Raw genomic sequence first — 24152 nt, 5'->3', positions numbered from 1 at the left:
GGACAAGCCCTGTTTAGGTCTGTAAAGTCTACGCACATCCTCCATTGACCATTTGCTTTCTTTACCATCACAACATTAGCCAACCATTCCGGGTAGTCACACTCTTCTATGAATTTGGCTGCTAATAGTTTGCTGATCTCTTCCTGGATGGCTACATTCTTCTCTGTCGAAAAAGCTCTCTTCTTCTGTTTCACCGGTCTGACTTCTCTGTTAACATTCAACCTGTGGACCACGACGTTGGGATCAATCCCTGGCATTTCGTCGGCAGAGAAGGCAAATATGTCCGCGTGCTCTCGCAACAGATCGATGATATTTACCCTCAGGGAAAGGTCTATATCTGTGCCAATTCGGACTGTTCTGTCCTCTACTCCTTCCTCCAGCTCTATCTCTTCTGTTTCTTCTGCTGGGGCTGGTTTTAACAGTCCTTCTTCACGATGCTCAAAATTCTCCATGTCCAGTAGTGCGTCTTTTTTACGCTCTGCTCTCTTTCTCTTTCTGGACAAGGGAATGTCTGCCTCTGCCAGGGGCGGGGGTCTGGGTGGCTGTTTCAGGGCTGTGTGGTAGCATCTCTTAGCCTGCTCTTGGTTTCCCCTGACCTTAGCTGATCTGTTATCATTCGTTGTGTACATCATGGTGAGGTGATAAGTAGACACCACTGCTCCTGCATCATGAATAAATGGTCTGCCCAGAATGGCATTGTATGCTGCGGGTACCTTGACTATCATGAAATCAACCATGACATCCTTGATATCTTTCCCCTGCCCAATTTGGACAGGTAAGCTAACTATTCCTTCTGGTATCACCGTTGCTCCTGTGAAACCAATTACTGGGTAGCTAACTGGCTTTACGTGCTTCTCTTCAATCTGCAGCTCTTGGAAAGCTGGCCAGAATAGAATGTTTGCAGAGCTTCCTCCGTCTATCAGGATTCGATGGATTTTTCTGTTAGCCACATCCAGAGCTAACACCATTGGGTCATCATGGGGATAAATTATGCCCTTACAATCATCTTCTGTAAAAGTGCACTGTGGGATTTTTGGAGGGGCAGGCCATTTTCCTGAGTTGTGGTAATTAACCTGGTGTTTAAATTCGTTCACACTGGCCTTAGCACCGCTGGCTGTAGTACCAGCGTAGACTGGTCCTCCTGTTATGACCAGTATATCATTCGACCTCTTCTGCTCTGCTGGGTGGTTCTGTTTTTGCTCTGTCTTCCTGTTATCAAATCGACCCTCATCATCCCTGTTTTCGTAGGTCCTGCTGTATGAGCTCTTTGCCTTAAATTGTGTTAGGTACCCCCTTCGGATCAGGTCCTCAATGTTATCTTTCAGGTGAGTGCATTCCTCTGTGAGATGACCATGATCCTTGTGAAAATCACAGTACTTCTTCGTGTCCCTGTATTTGTTGTACATTTTCGGTGGTCTCTGCCATTTCTCATCCTCCTTGCTGATAGCAAAAATCTGGGTTCTGGATGCAACCAGAGGAGTGTATTCGTTGAATTTGCCTCGCTTTTCAGTTTTGAACTCACTACCCCTTCCTCTGACCTGCCCGTGCCAATCTTTTCTGGGCTGCTGATTTTCCCTTTTGTCCGGGTATTCTTTTTTGTACGGCTCTTTTCTGCTCTGACTACCGTAATTGTTCTCACTTGCTACATATCGTCGTGAGGTTGCTCTGCCAATCTCTTCACTTTTTATGAATTCATTTGCCTTCCCCAGTACCTCTGCCAGGGTTGTGAATGACTTTCTGCCCAGATAACTCTTGAATTCTCCATCCCGCAGACCAGTCATCATAGCCAGGACTGCTACCTCTTGCTGTAACTTGGGTATATTCGATGCCTCCATATTGAATCTGGATATGTACTCCCTCAGAGATTCCTGAGGTCCTTGGATGACTGACATCAGCTCCCCTGTCATCCTTTCTCTGGCAATGTTTGCCACATATTGGGTGCGAAACAAGATGGCTAACTGCCGGAAAGAGGTTATGGTGCCCTTGGGTATTTTACCGAACCAGCTCTGTGCTATCCCCTCCAGAGTGGAAGGGAAAACCTTACACCACATAGAGTCTGTGTTGGTATATAGCATCATGTGTCCTCCAAAGGCAGAGAGGTGATTCGTTGGGTCTGACTTTCCGGAATATTTGCAGGTGGGCATTTTTATCTTTTCCATTTTTTCCGAGAGTATCTCATCACAGAAAGGGGAATTATCAGGTTTAACTATTGCTCGGGTGGGATTTGGCATACCTGACCCGGAGTGGTGCCTCTAGCTGGGTGCTTGTTCGGTTCTCGCTCTGGGTTGAGCTCTGCTAGGCGTGATACTTTCTGCCTCATATTCTTGGCTGTCAGCCCCTTCCATCTCCTGCTGCAGATTCCTCCTCCAGACGTTCGGACTGTTTTGGGGTCTGGGACGTTTCCTCCTCTGCTCAACCTCAACCTCTGGGGCTGTCCTCATGACCTGGGCTTGCGGTGTTGTCTGGGTAAGGAAGGTCAGGACTTCTATGGCTGTGCGCATCTGGTCGGGTGAGAACTGTGCCCCCAACCGTGCTAGTGAGGCACTGGTTGGAACTGGGATGCCCTGGCCCTGGCTGGGGGTTGCCATAGCTCTGGGTTGTGGTGTCTCTCTTGGCGGACCAAGACTCTGAGGCATGCCGAACAAAGGTACGTTTGTGATTCTCTGGTTGTTTCTAGAGGTGGGTGGTTCTATCTGCTGGATTATCGGTTCGCTTGACTCAGTCATTTTGTGGGAGGGTAGGTCTTTTAGAGGCAAGGTCTGGGAAGTCCCCTCCTTCTAGCGCCACTTGTTCCGAGTGTGGAACTGGGAGGACGTTCCGGAGTGCCTTGGCCCTGTCAAGCAGAGCAAACGTGAGCTAACCTCGGGGGTTTAACCGAGGAAACCCCCTCCGATGCCTAAGTCAGCAAATAGATTGTTAGGTTATGATACATATGACATTACATAGATCATGCGGAAACAACCATTAACCCAGGACAACATATTATTTACACATAATCATATAGCATAATTTAGATGCATACTCTTTGTTGCGTGCCCTCCCTAGCTGCGCCCGAACCGAACAAGAACAAGTCTTTTAGGACTCCAAGTGTCGTCCCTCCGTAGATAGTCCACAGCACGTCCGGATCCGCCTTAAGATTGACCAACTAGAATCGCCCTTAAGGTACTAGAAAATTTCGGCACTTTTGAGCAAGATGTGTGTTTTAATTTTCTCTCAAAAAACTCACTTTTGAATACTTTGAAACTTATGTATAAATTATGACCCCTAGGCCTTTATTTATAGAGTTATGGAAAAGGAATCGTAATCCTAGTAGGATGCGAATTAATTGGAATTAGAATCCTACATGAATTCTATTTAATTAATTTATCCAATTAGGAATAGAAATTTAATCATACACTGACTCTTGTAGATTCAGGAATTACGCATGAGCACAAACTCACACACACACGGCAGCCACAAGGGCTGCCCATGCGCGTGCGAGCAGCAGCCCGCGTAGCACGGCCCACGCAGCCGTGGCCCTTGGCGCGCGCTGGGCCTGCCTTGCGGTAGGCCTGGGCGCTGCCTTGGCTGGGCTTGTGGCGCGCATGCTTGCTGGGCGATTGGCCCCGGCTTCGTGCTGGGCCTTCGTCCGGCAAGCCTCGTCCGATGCTAATTCGTACGATACGCTTCCGATTAAATTTCCATTTCCGGAATCTATTTCCGATACGAACAATATTTAATATTTCCGATTCCGGAATTAATTTCCGTTTCGAACAAATATTTAATATTTCCGTTTCCGGAATTATTTTCCGATTCCGGCAATATTTCCGATTCTGACAATATTTCCGTTTCCGGCAATATTTCCGATTCTGGTAATATTTCCATTTCCAATAATATTTTCCGATACGTACCATGTTTCCGTTTCCGGCAACATCTACGACTTGGATAATATTCATATTTCCGATACGATCCATATTTCCATTTCTGGCAATATCATCGTTTCCGGAGTATTCATTTCTTGCCTGTGACGATCTTAGCTCCCACTGAAACCAAGATCCGTCGGTTCCGAATATTCATAGATGGAGTATTTAATGCCATTAAATACTTGATCCGTTTACGTACTATTTGTGTGACCCTACGGGTTCAGTCAAGAGTAAGCTGTGGATTAATATCATTAATTCCACTTGAACTGAAGCGGCCTCTAGCTAGGCATTCAGCTCACTTGATCTCACTGAATTATTAACTTGTTAATTAATACTGAACCGCATTTATTAGACTTAACATAGAATGCATACTTGGACCAAGGGCATTATTTCCTTCAGTCTCCCACTTGTCCTTAGGGACAAGTGTGCATTTCCTAATTCCTTTGTCGCTCGATGCTTGCTCTTGAACATAAGGTAAGAGTTGTCATCCTTATTATGTCCAGAGGTGTTCCTCGGTTTCAGAGTTCAACTGATCAAATAAACAGATAATCATAGCCTATGATTCATCCGAGCACGGCCATGCATTTCACAGTTTCTAGCTCTCCGAGTGGCCTTGTACAACTTTTAAGCATCTCATCCCGATTTATGGGAGGACAATCCCAATCTTGCGATCTTGAGATTAGACTTCGTTTGATAGGTGATTACCTGAGCGTTGCCTTTATAGCCTCCTTTTACGGTGCGACGGTTGGTCAACGTCAAAGCAACCAGTTCTCAAACAAGTAATCTCAAATCACTCAGGTATTGAGGATTTAGTGTCTAATAATTTAATGAAATTTACTTATGACAGACTTTCATCTCTTACAGTAAAGTTTCATAGGTCTTGTCCGATACTAGTCTTCCCAAAGTAAGTATCTATGCAAATGATTATGACATTGCCATGTCCACATAGTTCAAGAAACAGAACTACTAGTCATCTTGCACTCTAATCGTCTAACGTTTTCTATGCGTCCAATTTTATAGAAAACTCCAATTAGGGACCATTTTTCAACCTTTGACATTCAAGTTCACTTGATAGACATTTCTTAGTCACAGGACTGGTCCTGACAGTCTATCTTGAATATTTCGTCAAATTGAAGGGACTCATCATTTAATAAACCACAAATTAAATGGAAAAATGAATTTCTTTCATTTATTGTGAATGATTAACCAATAATGTTTTACAAAGATTTAAACTCTAAAACTTTAAAACATTAAACAGAGACATCAAAGCCATTCTCCAATATGCTTGATTCCCATAGCTGCAGTGTGCGAGTTGTGCTTCGCTTGCGGCAGAGGTTTAGTTAATGGATCTGATATGTTGTCATCAGTTCCAATTTTGCTTATCTCGACTTCTTTTCTTTCAACGAACTCTCGTAGAAGGTGAAATCTACGAAGTACATGCTTGACTCTCTGGTGGTGTCTAGGCTCTTTTGCCTGTGCAATAGCTCCGTTATTATCACAATACAGGGCTATTGGTCCTTTAATGGAGGGGACTACACCAAGTTCTCCTATGAACTTCCTTAGCCATATAGCTTCCTTTGCTGCTTCATGTGCAGCAATGTACTCCGCTTCAGTTGTAGAATCCGCAATGGTGCTTTGCTTAGCACTTTTCCAGCTTACTGCTCCTCCGTTGAGGCAGAAGACAAACCCAGACTGTGATCTGAAATCATCTTTGTCGGTTTGGAAACTTGCGTCCGTATAGCCTTTAACAATTAATTCATCATCTCCACCATAGACCAGGAAGTCATCTTTGTGCCTTTTCAGGTACTTCAGAATGTTCTTGGCAGCAGTCCAATGCGCCTCTCCTGGGTCTGACTGGTATCTGCTCGTAGCACTAAGTGCGTACGCAACATCCGGGCGTGTACATATCATAGCATACATTATTGAACCAATCAATGATGCATATGGAATCCCACTCATTCGTCTACGCTCATCAAGTGTTTTTGGGCACTGAGTCTTGCTTAGAGTCATTCCATGAGACATGGGTAGGTAGCCTCGCTTGGAGTCCGCCATCTTGAACCTATCAAGCACCTTATTGATATAAGTGCTTTGACTAAGTCCAATCATCTTTTTAGATCTATCTCTGTAAATCTTGATGCCCAATATGTACTGTGCTTCTCCTAGATCCTTCATCGAAAAACATTTCCCAAGCCAAATCTTGACAGAGTTCAACATAGGAATGTCATTTCCGATAAGCAATATGTCGTCGACATATAATACTAGGAAAGCAATTTTGCTCCCACTGACCTTCTTGTATACACAAGATTCGTCTGCGTTCTTGATGAAACCAAAGTCACTGACTGCTTCATCAAAACGTATATTCCAGCTCCTGGATGCCTGCTTCAATCCGTAGATTGACTTCTTTAGCTTGCATACCTTTTTAGCATTCTTTGGATCCTCAAAACCTTCAGGCTGTGTCATAAACACAGTTTCTGTTAAAACGCCGTTTAAGAAAGCAGTTTTGACATCCATCTGCCATATTTCGTAATCGTAATATGCAGCGATTGCTAACATTATTCGAATAGACTTTAGCATTGCAACTGGTGAAAAGGTTTCATCGTAATCCACACCGTGGACTTGCCTGTAACCTTTTGCAACCAATCTAGCTTTGAAAACTTCAAGTTTCCCATCCTTGTCCTTTTTCAGTTTGAAAACCCATTTGCTTCCAATGGCTTGGTAGCCATCTGGCAAATCGACCAAATCCCATACTTGGTTTTCAGACATGGAGTCTAATTCAGATTGCATGGCTTCTTGCCACTGCTTGGAGCTAGGGCTCGTCATAGCTTGCTTGTAAGTCGCAGGTTCATCACTTTCAAGTAATGGAACGTCATAGCTCTCGTTCGTCAAAATACCTAAGTACCTTTCCGGTTGAGATCTATATCTTTGCGATCTACGCGGGGTAATATTTCTAGATTGACCATGATTCTCACCAGATACTTCTAAAGATCTCTGAGTTTCATCCTGAATGTCATCTTGAGCATTCTCTAGAGTTTGTTGTTCGACTCGAATTTCTTCGAGGTCTACTTTTCTCCCACTTGTCATTTTGGAAATGTGATCCTTCTCCAAAAAGACACCATCTCGAGCAACAAACACTTTGTTCTCAGATGTATTGTAGAAGTAATACCCCTTTGTTTCCTTTGGATAGCCCACAAGGATACATTTGTCAGATTTTGGATGAAGTTTGTCTGAAATTAATCGTTTGACGTATACTTCACATCCCCAAATCTTAAGAAAAGACACATTTGGAGGCTTTCCAAACCATAATTCGTATGGAGTCTTTTCGACAGCTTTAGACGGAGCTCTATTTATAGTGAGTGCAGCTGTATTTAGTGCATGTCCCCAAAATTCTAATGGAAGTTCGGCCTGACCCATCATTGACCTGACCATGTCTAGCAAGGTTCTGTTCCTCCGTTCTGACACACCGTTCCATTGTGGTGTTCCAGGAGGAGTCAATTCTGATAGAATTCCACATTCTTTCAGATGGTCATCAAATTCATAGCTCAGATATTCACCGCCTCTATCAGACCGCAGTGCCTTAATCTTCTTGCCTAATTGATTCTCTACTTCACTCTGAAATTCCTTGAATTTGTCAAAGGATTCAGACTTATGCTTCATTAGGTAGACATAACCATACCTACTGAAGTCATCAGTGAAAGTGATAAAGTAGCTGAAACCACCTCTAGCATTTGTACTCATTGGTCCACATACATCTGTATGGATTAAACCCAATAGTTCATTTGCTCTTTCTCCAACTTTAGAGAAAGGTTGCTTTGTCATTTTGCCAAGTAAACATGATTCGCATTTACCATAATCCTCTAAGTCAAATGGTTCTAGAATTCCTTCTCTTTGAAGTCTTTCTAAGCGTTTCAAGTTTATATGGCCTAATCGACAATGCCACAGATAGGTGAGATCTGAATCATCCTTTTTGGCCTTTTTGGTATTTATGTTATATACTTGTTTGTCGTGATCTAATAAATAAAGTCCATTGACTAATCTAGCAGATCCATAAAACATCTCTTTAAAATAAAACGAACAACTATTGTCTTTTATTATAAAGGAAAATCCCTTAGCATCTAAGCAAGAAACTGAAATGATGTTTTTAGTAAGACTTGGAACATGGAAACATTCTTCCAGTTCCAAAACTAGCCCGGAGGGCAACGACAAATAGTAAGTTCCTACGGCTAATGCAGCAATCCGTGCTCCATTTCCCACTCGTAGGTCGACTTCTCCCTTGCTTAACTTTCTACTTCTTCTTAGTCCCTGTGGATTGGAACATAAGTGTGAGCCACAACCTGTATCTAATACCCAAGAAGTTGAATTAGCAAGTATACAGTCTATAACGAAAATACCTGAAGATGGAACGACTGTTCCGTTCTTCTGATCTTCCTTTAGCTTCAAGCAATCTCTCTTCCAATGCCCCTTCTTCTTGCAGTAGAAGCATTCGGATTCAGAAGTGGGTTGACTGACCTTCCTCTTTGCAGATTTGGCGCCAGTTTGCTTAGTTGGGCTGGCTTTGTTGCCACCTTTCTTAGCATTCCTCTTCTTTCCAGATTTCTTGAACTTGCCCCCACGCACCATAAGCACATCTTGCTTATCACTTTTGAGCGTCTTTTCAGCGGTCTTCAGCATACCGTGAAGCTCAGTGAGCGTTTTGTCCAGACTATTCATACTGTAGTTCAGTTTGAACTGATCATACCCGCTATGAAGAGAATGGAGGATGGTGTCTATAGCCATTTCCTGAGAAAATTGCTGATCCAGCCGACTCATATTCTCAATGAGTCCAATCATTTTGAGAACATGTGGACTTACGGGCTCGCCTTTCTTAAGCTTGGTCTCAAGAATTTGCCTATGAGTCTCGAATCTTTCGACTCGAGCCAGATCTTGGAACATGTTCTTCAACTCACTGATGATTGTGAAAGCATCTGAGTTGATGAACGTTTTCTGCAGATCCGCACTCATGGTGGCGAGCATTAGACATTTCACATCCTTGTTGGCATCAATCCAACGATTGAGGGCAGCCTGAGTGACCCCGTCGCCAGGAGCTTCGGGCATCGCCTCATCTAGGACATACTCCTTTTCTTCCTGCATAAGAACTATTTGCAAGTTCCTTTGCCAGTCAAGGAAGTTTTTCCCGTTCAACTTCTCCTTTTCGAGAATTGATCGAATGTTGAATGAATTGTTGTTTGCCATATTAAAAACTACAATTGAAAAGAATAAACAAATAAATAACCATTCACAGTTTCTCTTAATAAACTTAAATTCTAGCATACATGCATAATTCAACGTTTATTAAGCATTTTATTCAAGTTATGTGTTCCGGCAGGTGTGAATAAAATGATTCCAAGATCCTAAAATCATTGAAGAACTAAGCACAGTTTGTCGACTTAATCCTAGAACATCTTAGGTAAGCAAAAGCCTTTTGCTAATAGTCTAGAAACTATTCTTGGTTGATAGGTACGTCTAAGAACTTATTAGGTAAACCTATCGAATTTGCCACGACATAAAAGGACTCCTTACTTATATCGTTGAGTTTCACCAAAACTAACATGTACTCACAATTATTTGTGTACCTTACCCCTTTAGAATCAATAAGTAACACCTCGTTATGGCGGAAAACTATTACTAAGATTGATGTAAAGGTTATCCAAGTAAGTGTTATTTTGGCATGGCACCTTTTAACTCAATTTTTAAAGTTTGGAACTTAAGGCTCTTACTATGTTGGTTAGATTTTAAGTGAACTAAAATCCTTAATCATGCAACATAATCAAGCTTATGATCTCATGCATTTTAAGACATATTTAAAACAATAAATAACTTAAAACATGCATAAGATATTTGTGATCTAGTATGGCCCGACTTCATCTTGAAGCTTTGACTTCAAAGTCCGTCTTGAAAATCTCCGTGGGAGGCACCATTTTCTTCAAATAGGATAAGCTATAACTAATTACAACTATTTGATGGTTCGCAGACCATATTTGAATTGAAAAATAACTTTGGTACTTTAGACCAATTACATTCAAATTAATGGTACGCAGACCATATTTTCTATCCTATTTGGGCCATACTAGTCACTTCATAACCTGCAAAACAGTACATATACAATATATACCATTCACCCATTCATTATCATGAATGGCCCACATAGCTGGTTAGTAAAACACATTATGCATCACGTAAACATTTGCAGCAATTAATCAAGGGCACCAATAATCTACCAATTATTCAGTCCTTATTAATTCTAATCGAGTTGTTTTAACCTTAAGGATTTGTAGACCTAATCAAGAGTTTATGACTAAAAAGCGCTCCCACTCAAACCAATAAATTCATATGCTTTACTAATTTTAAACATAAAATTGTATTTCTAGTCTAACCGGAAACATACAAATTTAATTAAAATTTAAAGCTCATATAAATTTATAATTGAATCCAAAAATTTAATTTAATTTCAGTCGCATTTAAATTAATTCATGATTTTAATTTTAGTAAAATAATTAGAATAAATTCCATTTATTATAATTATAATATTCAAAATTAAAATCCAAGAAATTAATTCAAATTATTAATTTTAAAATTAATTAAAATTACGTGAACTGAAATTTTCAAATTAAACATTCAAAACGATCTAATCGTAACGCAAACACCCTACGCGTTGCACGCCCATGGGCCGTACGCACACAGCCATTGCTGGCCATGTGCGCGCAGCCCATGCGCTCGTCGCATAGCTGCTGCTGTCCTATCGCAAGCCTCCGCACAGCGCCCCATCGCACGCGAGCTATCGCTCGCAGTGCGCGCGCGCGAGATCGCTCGCTGGGCGCGCTGGCTCGCTCGCTGTGCGCGCGAGCCATCGCTCGCTGGGGCGCGACATCGCTCGCTGGGCGAGCGACATCGAGCGCTGCGCGCGCGAGCCATCGCTCGCTGGGGCGCGACATCGCTCGCTGGGCGAGCGACATCGCGCGCTGCGCGCGCGAGCAGTGCTGGGCGCAGCGCTCGTGGCACGCGAGCTTGCGCTCGCTGCGCGCGAGGCTGCGCGCACTTGTGCGAGGCAGCGCGCGTTGTGGCGCAGCTCGCTTGCTGCCCACACGCGACTGCCTTGGCTCGCCCTTCGCCCACGCCCATTCGTTCATTGCTCGTGGCACACGACACAAGGCAGGGCTGCCGCCTTGTGCTCGTGCACTACGCCCTTGCTCATTGCATTCGTGCCGCACGGGCGACGAGCTCCCCTGCTCGTCGTCGCATGCCCGCATTATACAACACCCCTTAAGGGTAACACGAAGCGTCCATTGCTTCGTGCGTGCAAGTTATTTGAACGAATCGCATAAAAATTTAAAATTTATATTTAAAATTAATGACAAATTAATAAATATTATTAATTTCATAATTTTAGGGCGAAAAATCGAAAATTTATTATCAAATTGATTTCCGATTGATATGGATTCAAGTCTAGGTCATAAAAATTTAAAATTTATCGTAAATTTACAATTTTTATGGTGGTTTTTAATCATAGGTTTCTAATTAAATTACAATTAATTATGAAATTCAAATTAATTCTAAATTATTCTAATTTTCAACAAATTAATCATAATTACAAATTAGATTGCATAATTAACAAGACTAGGCATTCAAACTTGTTAAACATATGCAGTAGGTCAATCAAAAATTCAAGATTTATCAACAGGAATCGCAAATATTTAATTTAACATCTTAAATTTACGAAATTTTGCATTCGAAAAACTAAAACCTTCGAAAAGTCATAGCTGGGCTTCGAATTTGAGAATTCTGGGTTCGGCAGAAAAATACTAGTTTTGTCAAAATTTTAGAATGCCTTTTACATGCGGAATTGACACAAAAATCACTCAATTCGGATGAGTAATGAAGAAACTGCCGAAAAAACTGCGTACATATAATTAAATAAACGCAATTTGCAATTAATTAACAATTACGAAAATTAATCACCCCTTTTAATTCTTGCAAATTTGTAATATTTAACCATGTTCATGCAATTTAGATTATGAAAATAATAAGGGGCTCGTGATACCACTGTTAGGTTATGATACATATGACATTACATAGATCATGCGGAAACAACCATTAACCCAGCACAACATATTATTTACACATAATCATATAGCATAATTTAGATGCATACTCTTTGTTGCGTGCCCTCCCTAGCTGCGCCCGAACCGAACAAGAACAAGTCTTTTAGGACTCCAAGTGTCGTCCCTCCGTAGATAGTCCACAGCACGTCCGGATCCGCCTTAAGATTGACCAACTAGAATCGCCCTTAAGGTACTAGAAAATTTCGGCACTTTTGAGCAAGATGTGTGTTTTAATTTTCTCTCAAAAAACTCACTTTTGAATACTTTGAAACTTATGTATAAATTATGACCCCTAGGCCTTTATTTATAGAGTTATGGAAAAGGAATCGTAATCCTAGTAGGATGCGAATTAATTGGAATTAGAATCCTACATGAATTCTATTTAATTAATTTATCCAATTAGGAATAGAAATTTAATCATACACTGACTCTTGTAGATTCAGGAATTACGCATGAGCACAAACTCACACACACACGGCAGCCACAAGGGCTGCCCATGCGCGTGCGAGCAGCAGCCCGCGTAGCACGGCCCACGCAGCCGTGGCCCTTGGCGCGCGCTGGGCCTGCCTTGCGGTAGGCCTGGGCGCTGCCTTGGCTGGGCTTGTGGCGCGCATGCTTGCTGGGCGATTGGCCCCGGCTTCGTGCTGGGCCTTCGTCCGGCAAGCCTCGTCCGATGCTAATTCGTACGATACGCTTCCGATTAAATTTCCATTTCCGGAATCTATTTCCGATACGAACAATATTTAATATTTCCGATTCCGGAATTAATTTCCGTTTCGAACAAATATTTAATATTTCCGTTTCCGGAATTATTTTCCGATTCCGGCAATATTTCCGATTCTGACAATATTTCCGTTTCCGGCAATATTTCCGATTCTGGTAATATTTCCATTTCCAATAATATTTTCCGATACGTACCATGTTTCCGTTTCCGGCAACATCTACGACTTGGATAATATTCATATTTCCGATACGATCCATATTTCCATTTCTGGCAATATCATCGTTTCCGGAGTATTCATTTCTTGCCTGTGACGATCTTAGCTCCCACTGAAACCAAGATCCGTCGGTTCCGAATATTCATAGATGGAGTATTTAATGCCATTAAATACTTGATCCGTTTACGTACTATTTGTGTGACCCTACGGGTTCAGTCAAGAGTAAGCTGTGGATTAATATCATTAATTCCACTTGAACTGAAGCGGCCTCTAGCTAGGCATTCAGCTCACTTGATCTCACTGAATTATTAACTTGTTAATTAATACTGAACCGCATTTATTAGACTTAACATAGAATGCATACTTGGACCAAGGGCATTATTTCCTTCATAGATAAGAAGTCTTTAGAGAGGGAATATAGAGAGAAGGTGGAGCAAGTACCGTGTGTAAGAATGTGTCCCATCATGAATGATGTGGGTGCTATTTATAGGCGTACTATTCTGTACTTTGGCCTACTTAGATGCCGCCACGTGTATGACGGCGATGTACTTTATTCCTTGTCGTTGTCGTTTAGCCTGCAGGTCCCTTCTTGGACTGATGCAGCCTTGCCTAGCTCTGCTCTGTGTCTTTACACGTGATCTGGGGAGGTTTGATCTGTCTGGGCTGTATATACTTGGCTTGGGGTTTAGAGTCTTTCTTTGACTTGGGTGTGCCCTGGGTGTCAGGGTTTGCTCTGTTGTTGATGTTCTGTCCTCTCTGGATATGATCCCGTACAATAACACTACTAATATAATTCTAGAGAAGATGAACGAAGTTCAGAAGTCTTAAAAAAGGATGACTGTAGCATATGTGCATAACCAATTAAGGTAAATCAATCTATCAATGCAACGGACCTTATGTCCGAGTAGACCTTAAAAACTACCAAGTATATCAATGAAAAGGCAACAAAGTTTAGAAGAAAAAAATCATTGTATTATACCGTTTACTTTTGACGATATTTAGTATACTTTTAGCGATATTTAGTATACTTTTAGAGATATTTGGTTTACTTTTGCAAAATTTTAATACTTAATTATTTTGTGTCACTACTCGATCCTAATTATCAACATATGTACTAACCATTGTTCGTAGTTAAGTCCAGATTCCACCAAAAAAACCAACAAAATAAACACCAAAGTCAATCAAGGTCAACATTGGCTTATACTTAGCAAAATAACTTCAAACATGGAACCACATACCAGAGCAACAACACAGGAGAAAAATATAACAGCGACACATGAACATCACAAGCTATTCGTCATTCCATGTAGCCTGAATATCCTCTAATCAAATTCAAACCCCTAGTTTTGTCATCCAACTACTCAATTTGATCAAAATCTCGCAACACATGGCAAGTTCGGGAAAATCATGTAAATTCCGATTCCAAAAGAGGAGCGAGAAAATACTTAAGTAACTTACTTGATTACGGCGGCGAAAGAAACAGGAGCTCCGGCACAAAACATTAGCCTCATATAATTCATGTAAAAATCATATTATTATGAGCATTGAAGTAAAACCTAAAATCCTAATTGAACGAAATCAACTCCGAAATTGACAAAAATCACCTACAAAAACAAACAAATTTCGAGCTAAGAAATTTGTTGAATAGCTTCAAATCTTAAGAAATTGCGTTAATACCTGATTCCGAGCTTGATTGTGTAGATCACCATGATAATTCAGCGTCGCAGATGAAATTTGACGGACTCCAAAATTGTAGCGCAAATCACAATAGAATTATTAAATTTGATTTCGCGAGAAATATAGTGCATTATCACTTAATTTTGACAAAACAGACCTAATTTTGGGACGAATTTCTGAAAGTATGAAGAAACTTGAAGATTAGAAGGATGTTGCGAAGAGAGAGAAACAACAGTTTGTTTGTTGGCCAAGGGAGGAATAGAGAGAAAGCGTGTTATTTTTAACAAAAGTTGACCGGAGATTAGGGATTCGGGAATTGGGTTTTGCAATTACTTTAAAATTAGATCTCATCCGTTAACTGTATCTAAATCCAATGGTGTTAAAAGGTTCTCATTATAGAAGAGGTTCTCATCTTAAGGGAAGTTCTCACCAGAACCTGGATATATTAGGGTTGAGATCTGGTGAGAAGTGGTTTTAGGTGAGAAGCGTGAGAAGTTGTACCAAGCGTGAGAATTTGTACCAATCGTTGAATTAATGACAAAGTGGTAATTTTGTAGAAATTTCTATTAATTGATAAAAGGAACCATCTTCACGTGCGTGCTTTTCGTCCCCACAGGGGATGTAGCCTGTAGGCACAAGTTCCCAAGGATTATCTTTTCCATCCCCTGTGTTGGCTGTGTATACTGACTTACGGGTATTAATTTTCACCATCTCTAAGGTATTATTTCAATTGAAACTTCCAACTTTGAAATTCTAAACACAATTCTGTCTCTGATTTTTTCAACCATTTCATCTACCCTGCAAACATATTAATTATGGGTAAGAGATATATCAACTGTATATTAGTGATACAATGGTTATGTATTACCAGCAACTTTTTGGTAGGACCGCCTTACGGCGCGTGCAGGAAAGACCAACTGATTCACCCACGCGCGCGTAGCCTCACGCGCTGTATAAATTCGCCGTTTCCCTCTCTCCTCTCACTAGTTCTACAAACCCGCTTCTTCACCTTCTCTCCTCTCAAAATTCTCTATGTAACCCTAAACCCTAATCCGCAGATCGCGAATCTCATCTCCTCCTCCGCCACCGAGAACCCTGGTTTTTCTCCTCCGTCGATTTCCATGGAGTCCTCACCGTCGTTTTCGCATGATAACTTTAACAACTCCGCCGCACCGTCCACCAATTTAGGGATTTCTTCAACCTTCTACGGCGGAGACAACCTCCATGAATACCATCCTCCTCCTGAATTTCTTCCTCCACCTCGATTTTGTACAGTTCAACGAATTCGTTCTCCACGATTTCTTCCTCCACCTCGATTTTCTACAGTTCAAGAATTTCGATCTCAACGATTTCCGCCTCCACCTGCAATGCCTAGATTTGCTACTGATAATCGATATTTTCCTCCTCCTACATTTGCTGCTCCTTCTAGATTTGGTGCTCCTTCTAGATTTGCTGCTCCTGATGGATTTAATTCCCCTGTTAACTTTCAATCACCTGCTCCTCCTAGATTTGAAGTTCCAGAACCAATGAATTTGTTACTTGAATATCAAACACGAAATACTGCAACAACCGAAACAACGTCAGACACAACTTCTGGAAAAACATCAGAAACGGTGTCAGATACAACGTCTGGAAGTAACACCTCGAGTAATAAACTAAACACAATGGGCAAATAGACTAAATACTTTCATATGTTAACTAATTTTAGTTTTCTTTAACTAATTTTATGAATTTTGTAACTAATTGCTCCTAAACCGATTAAACAATTTAAAAAATTTGTAACTAAATATTCTCTTGTCTAAACTAATTACATTAATTGTTTAACTATGTATATGAAACTTTTAACTTTTAACTTTTAACTTTTAACTAAGTATACCCCTTAACTTGTTAGGCAATTTAAACTAATTTTAACTATCTCGTTTCATTTGTTAACTAAACATTTGAATTTTTTAACTAATTATGTTTTTTCTTAACTAAATAACTGCAATTTTTAACTAGTTAACCGGTTAAAACTAATTGCATTACTTTTGTAACTAATGTCTTTAATATTTTAACTAATTACATTAATTGTTTAACTTTTAAGTAAGTATACCCCTTAACTTGTTGGGCAAATTAAAATAATTTTAACTATCTCGTTTCATTTGTTAATTAATTATAATGAAAACTTTAACTAAACATTTGAATTTTGTAACTAATTATGTTTTTTCTTTAACTAAATAACTGAAATTTTTAACTAGTTAACCGGTTAAAACTAATTGCATTATTTTTGTAACTAATGTCTTTAATATTATAACTAATTACATTGATTGTTTAACTTTTTAAGTAAGTATACCCCTTAACTTGTTGGGCAAATTAAAATATTTTTAACTATCTCGTTTCATTTTTTAACTAATTCTAATGAAAACTTTAACTAAACATTTGAATTTTGTAACTAATTATGTTTTTTCTTTAACTAAATAACTGAAATTTTAAACTAGTTATCTGATTAAAACTTTTTGCATTATTTTTTTAACTAATTTCTTTAAGATTTTAACTAATTTCTATTGATTCTTAACTAATTTGTTTTTTATTTTACAGGTTTGAAAACTAAATTTGACAACTTAACAGAGGATGAAATAAGAGGATCATTGACTGGATATGATGCACATACCCTTGATGAAATATTTTCTCTTTATAAAAAACATTCAGTGTTGATCGGATTTTCAGTGAGGAAAGCTACAACAAGGAGAGTTCCAAAAACTGGAGAGCTCAAGGAACAATACTTTTGTTGTTCAAAGCAAGGAAAAAGAAGGGAAGAAAAATCAAAAAATAACGAGGAATTACCTTTACCATGTGAAAGCAAACCAAAAAAAGCGTCAAAACAAACAAGAAAATAAGATATTACTAGAACGGGATGCAATGCGCAGATAAGAGTGCAGTTGAACTGTAATGGAATGTTTGAAATTAAGTATCATGTTATTGAACACAATCATGATTTAGCAAGATTGTCACTGCAACACTTTCATAGGTACAAATAATTAAACCAAACACTTTTACTAATTCGTTTAATTTCCTAACTAATCTGTTTAAAACGTGAACTATTTATATTTTTTCATTAACTATTTGCTCTACAGATCAGAAAGAAAAATTGATGAAGATAAGACACAAGTAATTGAAGGGCTTGCTTTATCAGGAATACAACCAGCAGATTCATACAGATATATGTGTAATGAATCCGGTGACCCGAAAGTGCTTGGCCACACATTAATTGACCACATGAATTTTTCAAGTAGATTGAAGATGAAAACAATAGAAGGAAAAGATTCACAAGCAGTGGTGAATATGTTAGTTCGCAGAGGAGAAGAAGAACCAGATTTTTTTATCGTGTTAAGTTGAATGAGAAAAATCAAGTTATGGACATATATTGGAGAGATGGAATGATGAAAGAATATTATGATATATATGGAGACGTGTGTGTGTTTGACACGACCTTCAGAACAAACAAATACAACTTAGTTTGTGCACCGTTTGTAGGCGTCAACAACCACTGGAGTAATGTGATGTTTGGATGTGCCTTTATTGCTGATGAAAAAACAGACACTTTTGTGTGGCTATTGGAAGCATTTCTAGAGTCTATGGGAGAAAAAGCACCTGTAACTATCTTCACTGATCAAGATCAGGCAATGGCAAATGCTATTGAACCAGTAAGAATACCTTAACTAACTTGTTAATATTGTTAACTAATTGCTTCTTTTTGTTCACTAATCACTTAAAAATCTTCACTAATTGATAGACACTCTTCTCTGATGTCTTAAGTAGTTTACTAAAAAGTTAAAATCATTAACTAATTCATATTAATACTTGACTAATACTATTCTGTGAATATAATAGGTGTTTACTCATACTAGACATAGATTATGCTTATGGCACCTACAAAAAAATGATGTGTCAAGGTTTGGAGATTTAAAGGCTGACACGACATTGAAGGACACTTTTAAAAAGTGTTTATATGGCTTCTTCAATGAAGAACAATTTGAAACGACTTGGTTTGAAATGATTCAAACGTATGGGCTTCAAAATCATGAATGGTTTACAAATTTGTACACCATAAAGGAAAAGTGGTGTACATCTTTAAACAATTTTTTTTTCAGCTGGTATTTTGTCTTCACAAAGGTTAGTTTACCAACTGAACTAATTGATATAAATATTTAACTAATTGGTATAAATATTTAACTAAGTGTTTCGATTTTTTAACTAATGTCTTGCAATGCTTAATTAATTGGTGGAGTTGTTTGTCTAATTGTGTTTTGTTTAACTATTTGGTTGGTTTATTTAACTATTTGGTTTTAAAATGTAACTATTTCAGTATATTTATTAACTAATTGAATATTTTTGTTTTAAAAAGGAGTGAGAGCACAAACAATGCCATTGGATTTAAAGGGAACAAATCAACTACCCTAACAGAATTCTTCCATATATTTGGGGCAACAGTAGATCGGTGGAGGTATCAAGAAGATCAGAATGAGTTTAGTTGCGGAAATTCAATGCCTAAATCAGATTTTCCAATGGTTGGAATGATTAAACACGCGGCAAGTGTTTATACCCTCACCTTGTTTCGAGATTTCGAAAAAGAATTCAAGTATGCAATGGGTTGCATATCAACTATTCATCACATGGAGGACAATTTCATTGGTTATAAAGTACAACACGAATCATGGCCAGACCACACTGCAAAACATGTAGCATTTGATCCATCAACCAATTCAATTGCTTGCTATTGTAGAAATTTTGAAGAATCAGGTTAGCTAATTCTCTTGACTAATTCTTTTAAAAAGTTAACTAATCGTATTCAATTCTTAACTAATTGATTCCAGTACTTAACTAAATAGTGTCAGTTTTTAACTAATTGATTTCAGTTCTTAACTAATTGTTTGAAAAACTTAACTAATTGTATTCATTTTTTAACTAATTCATTTCAGAAAGTTCTTCGATTTCAGTTTATGTTTTCTTGCATTATGATCAAATATTGATCCTATTACAACATGCAGGATGGCTATGTTTTCATGCAATTCGAGTTCTACATGTACATTCTATAATCAATATCCCAGAGTGATATATTTGCAAAAGATGGACAAAGTTTGCAAAAAGTGAAGTATGGAAAAGAGTGGAACAAAGAGAAGATAATGGTATTGAAAAAAGAAAAATCACTTCATACGAGATGGCAAGAAATGTTTACAATTTGGTTCTTAAATGTCAGGACAGTGACGAGGCAAAAAAGGTTTTTAACTAAATGAAGGTTAACTATTACATACAAATTTAATACTAATTTCTATTAGAGTTTAACTTTTTTATTTTTTATTTTTTATTTTTTACTATTAGGTTCTGAGAGCTGCTTATGCTAGTGCTAGTGACAACATAAATAAAGTGCTAGAAGCAGAAAAGGCAGCACAAAAAGAGGCAGCTCAAAAAGAAGCAGAGGATGTGGCACCTACTTCATCATCATCATCATCAAATGCACTTCTAGAATATCCTGGTCAATTTCCACAAATAACAGTTCAGAATCCACCACAAATAAAGACAAAAGGAAGAAGTAAAAGAAAAAAGGGATTCTTTGAGGTCACAGAATCATCAACAGCAGCTAAAGAATTCGGAACATTTCCAACAAAACCACAACTATATTTAAAGATTTGTGTAATTAATTGAATATGAACAGGAATTAGTTAAAGAAAGTGATTGAGTAATGAAACTATCAGAGAAAATATTCAAAGAGAAAACACAAATAGTTTTACTTGATTTTTAATACTACTTCAATTTTTACTTCAGATTATTTATTTATCTTGCAATTTTTTAACTAATTGCGTTGATTATTTAACAAAGTAGCTCAATTTATGAACTAAAGACTCCCATTTCTTAACTAATTGGATTGCAATGCTTTAAATATTTAACCAAGTGTTCCATTTTTTAACTAATGTCTTGCATTGTTTAACTAATTGGTTGAGTTGTTTGACTAATTGGTTCAATAATGTAACTAAGTGGTTGGTTTGCTTAACTATTTTGTTCTAATGAACTGAACTAACTGGTTGGATTACTTAACTAATTGTATCAGAGACTTTACTAACTAGTTGGATTACTTAACTAATTGGATTACAGTGTTTTAGTAGATTACATTGATTAACTAATTGTTTCAATGACATTACTAACTAGTTGTATTACTTAACTAATTGTATAAGAGGTTTAACTAATTCCTTAGATTACTTAACTAATTTGTTAGATTACTTTACTAACTGGTTGAATTACAAGGCTTAAGTAGATTACATTGATTAACTAGTTGTGTCAATGACTTTACTAACTGGTTAGATTACTTAACTAATTTGTTGGATTACTTAACTAATTGTTTCATTGATTTAAAACAAAAGGAAAAGACAAGAACCTTTAAAAAGAAACTTTAACACAATAAGTGATTTTTTGTAATAGCTCAGCCAAAATATCAACTAAATGTGCAACTAACAGTACCAAATGTTAATTTGTTAGAAATCAACTAAAACTAGTATCACCTAAAATGTTTGGCAAATTCACAACTACACCAACTACTAAGTTGTTTCACTCGTCAATTTTATGTCTTTTCATACTCGGTTCATTCAATTCAGTTCCTGATGTGGGGGCAGTTGTTGCAGTCTTGACTCCACGCCTTGTCTTGGAATATGTTTTAAATGGTTCAGACACAACTACTTTTGCATTCTTTGCCGCTGCCTTCTGTGCCTTCTTCAACGCAATAGTTTGTAGTCTCTTCTGCACAGCAGCATCCTTCTTCTGTTTCAGTTGTTCTTGCAACTGGGCAGCAGCCTCGTCTTCTTCTTCTTTCTACTTCTTCTTCTTCTGTTCTTCAATCTTCCTCAGTTGATGATCACGGATAGCGGGGGCAATACCAGCTTTCACGGAGTTGAATCCTTCAATTTCCTTGAGCACATCTTGTTGAATTTGATTCAAATCAGACAGAACTAAGGCACTACAAACCTTAGCTCCGCACTGAATTCTGGTAGAACGCTGAAAAAAAAGAAAGTAAAACAGACTAATTAGTAACTGAATTTCACAGTTAACTAATTGGTATAAATATTTAACTAATTGTATTTCACAGTTAACTAATTGGATTTCACAGTTAACTAATTGTCATGTGTACTTAACTAACTAACTAGTCTAACTAATTGCTTAACTAATTTAATTTCACAGTTAACTAATTGGTATAAATATTTAACTAATTGTATTTCACAGTTAACTAATTGCCATATCTACTTAACTAATTGGATTTCACAGTTAACTTATTGCCATGTGTACTTAACTAATTTCCATATATACTTAACTAATTGTCATATCTACTTAACTAATTGGATTTCACAGTTAACTTATTGCCATGTGTACTTAACTAATTGCCATATATACTTAACTAATTGCCATATCTACTTTACTAATTGCCATATCTACTTAACTAATTGAATACTAAAATAAACTGAAATAATGTTTAACCAATAAATCTAAACACTTAACTAATTCTTTTAAGAACATTTAAAAAAATTGAAAACACTTAACTAAAAGAGAATTACCTTGGAGAGATCACAAGTAATCTCCTTTCCGTCAAAAAAGTGCATTGCCATCATCAGAAAAACCCCACAATCTACATGATTAGGGGTTTCTGATCTTCCAGGGAAATCTAGATATGTCATTTCGAAATCTAAAAGCTGGGAAGCTGATGGATGATCAATTTCTATCAAGTAATTGTAGAACGCTTCAATCATAAATGACATCATTATCTTGTATATAGACAACTCCTCACCGTAGAAATGATGTTGTCAACATATACAAGACTTTTAGTGTTGAACTTGACAATTAGAAGAGACAAGTGCTCCTCATAATGAATAGGCAACTAAAACTGCAAAAGAATGAAGAAAAACAGAATCAGAAAAATCATAACTAAATGACATAAAATTTTAGCTAATTAATACAATGTCTTAACTATAACCTATAAATTCATAACTAATAAGAATACAAACTTACCATGGAAACAGTTTTAAGATCCCATCGGTGGTCATTGATGTCCTTCGCCCAATGTTTCCAACTACTTAAAAGCTCTTCAGATATTTGTTGTTCAGAGTCCATTGACTTCTGATTCGAAACAAGATCTTTTAGCTTGACCTAAAAAATTATAAAATAAATTTATTTCATAAATAGAGAAAAAACATAGTAAATTTTTTTTGGTGTAATGAATAATAACAAAGAAATAATCGTACCGTATACTCAGTTCCGAAATAGAAGTTACACCCTTGATAATTCAGCTCAAATTGCTTTCTATTTAATAGAATGGCCCAAGACTCGACAATATTGGATAAGATTTTCTTATTAGGGAGCAAACTTTGCATCTCTTCTCTTGTTATCTTATGAACCAAACCATAAACAAAAAGTTCATCCCTGTTACACAATAATTAATTTACGGTTTTTTCATGAAATGCCCCTGAGGTTTTAAAAAACGCACCAAATACCCTCGCCTGTTTCGATTCACATAATATACCCCTATTTTTTTCCAAGTTTGCACCAAATACCCCTTAACTGACCTTCCGTTAGTCCTCCGTTAAGTCGTGTTTATAATTCACAGTATACCCCTTTTTATAAACTTAATGCATAATATACACCTATTTTAAAATTAAGTTGCACTAGATACCCAAATTGCAGGAATTTGAATTTAACGGCTAGTTTTTAAACCTAGGAAGCAAAATATAGCCGTTATGTTCTTGCTGCATATAAATGCTACTAGTGTTCACCTCACTTGCATACTTTCCCCTCTCCAAATTAGCCATGAGCTCTCATTCAAAAACCGAATCTTCTTCCATCCCAAATTTAGCATACATTAGAGTTCCTAATAAAAATTGCTATTGCGGGAGAAGATTTGCAATTAGGAGCTCGGAAACGGCAAAAAATCCGCAAAAGCTTTACTACAAGTGTGATCCTTGTGATAATTTCAAATGGTGCAAAGGTTTTCTTGAGCACACAAGTGATGAAGTTCAGAGCAAGGGAAACAGAGATGATGAAAACAGGGGAATGCAAGAACAAAGCTGGGGAATGCAAGAACAGAGCAGGGGAATGCATGAAGAGTTGAAGCTATTGAAGAAGAAGATCAAACAACAGAAACAGCAAATCAATTTTGCAATAAAAATTGGTGTATTAATGTTTGCATTTCTGATTTGGATAGCAATGAAGTAAAGTTGTAATAAATTTCATGAAATAAAGAGACTTTGTTCCATAAATACTTGTTCAAGCAAATAATCTTTACATAAACTGAACTTTAAGTGGACAAACACCACTGAACTGCACAAAAAGAGGTGTTCTAAGCATTTCACTGTTTCAAAAAAATGATCTCTGCACAACTGTTTCCAAAAACTGATTCTAACTAAACTGATTCTGACTAAACTGATTTGACTAAGTTAGTTTAGCTTTGTGCACTACAATTCACAAAATATAGCCAACTGAGGTGA

At 37.9% G+C, this 24152-nt stretch overlaps 1 protein-coding gene across 1 annotated transcript in view; it reads left to right on the top strand.

Moving 5' to 3' along the window:
• Positions 1–19894, top strand: part of LOC130470307 (protein FAR1-RELATED SEQUENCE 9-like) — a 29216-nt gene extending 9322 nt beyond the window's left edge. The window contains exons 2-5 of the mRNA XM_056840229.1: positions 17230–17659; positions 17766–18335; positions 19037–19431; positions 19680–19894. Of these exons, the coding sequence (XP_056696207.1) occupies positions 18322–18335; positions 19037–19431; positions 19680–19744 (474 nt within the window). The 5' untranslated portion in view covers positions 17230–17659; positions 17766–18321 and the 3' untranslated portion in view covers positions 19745–19894. The remainder of the gene's footprint in view (positions 1–17229; positions 17660–17765; positions 18336–19036; positions 19432–19679) is intronic.
• The last annotated feature ends 4258 nt before the right edge of the window (positions 19895–24152 follow it).

Source organism: Spinacia oleracea, chromosome 3 (genome assembly GCF_020520425.1).
Source record: "Spinacia oleracea cultivar Varoflay chromosome 3, BTI_SOV_V1, whole genome shotgun sequence".
NCBI classification, from domain to species: Eukaryota; Viridiplantae; Streptophyta; class Magnoliopsida; order Caryophyllales; family Amaranthaceae; genus Spinacia; species Spinacia oleracea.
The sequence above is the reverse complement of the archived record's forward strand: the minus strand, read 5'-3'. Positions and strand labels throughout refer to the sequence as shown.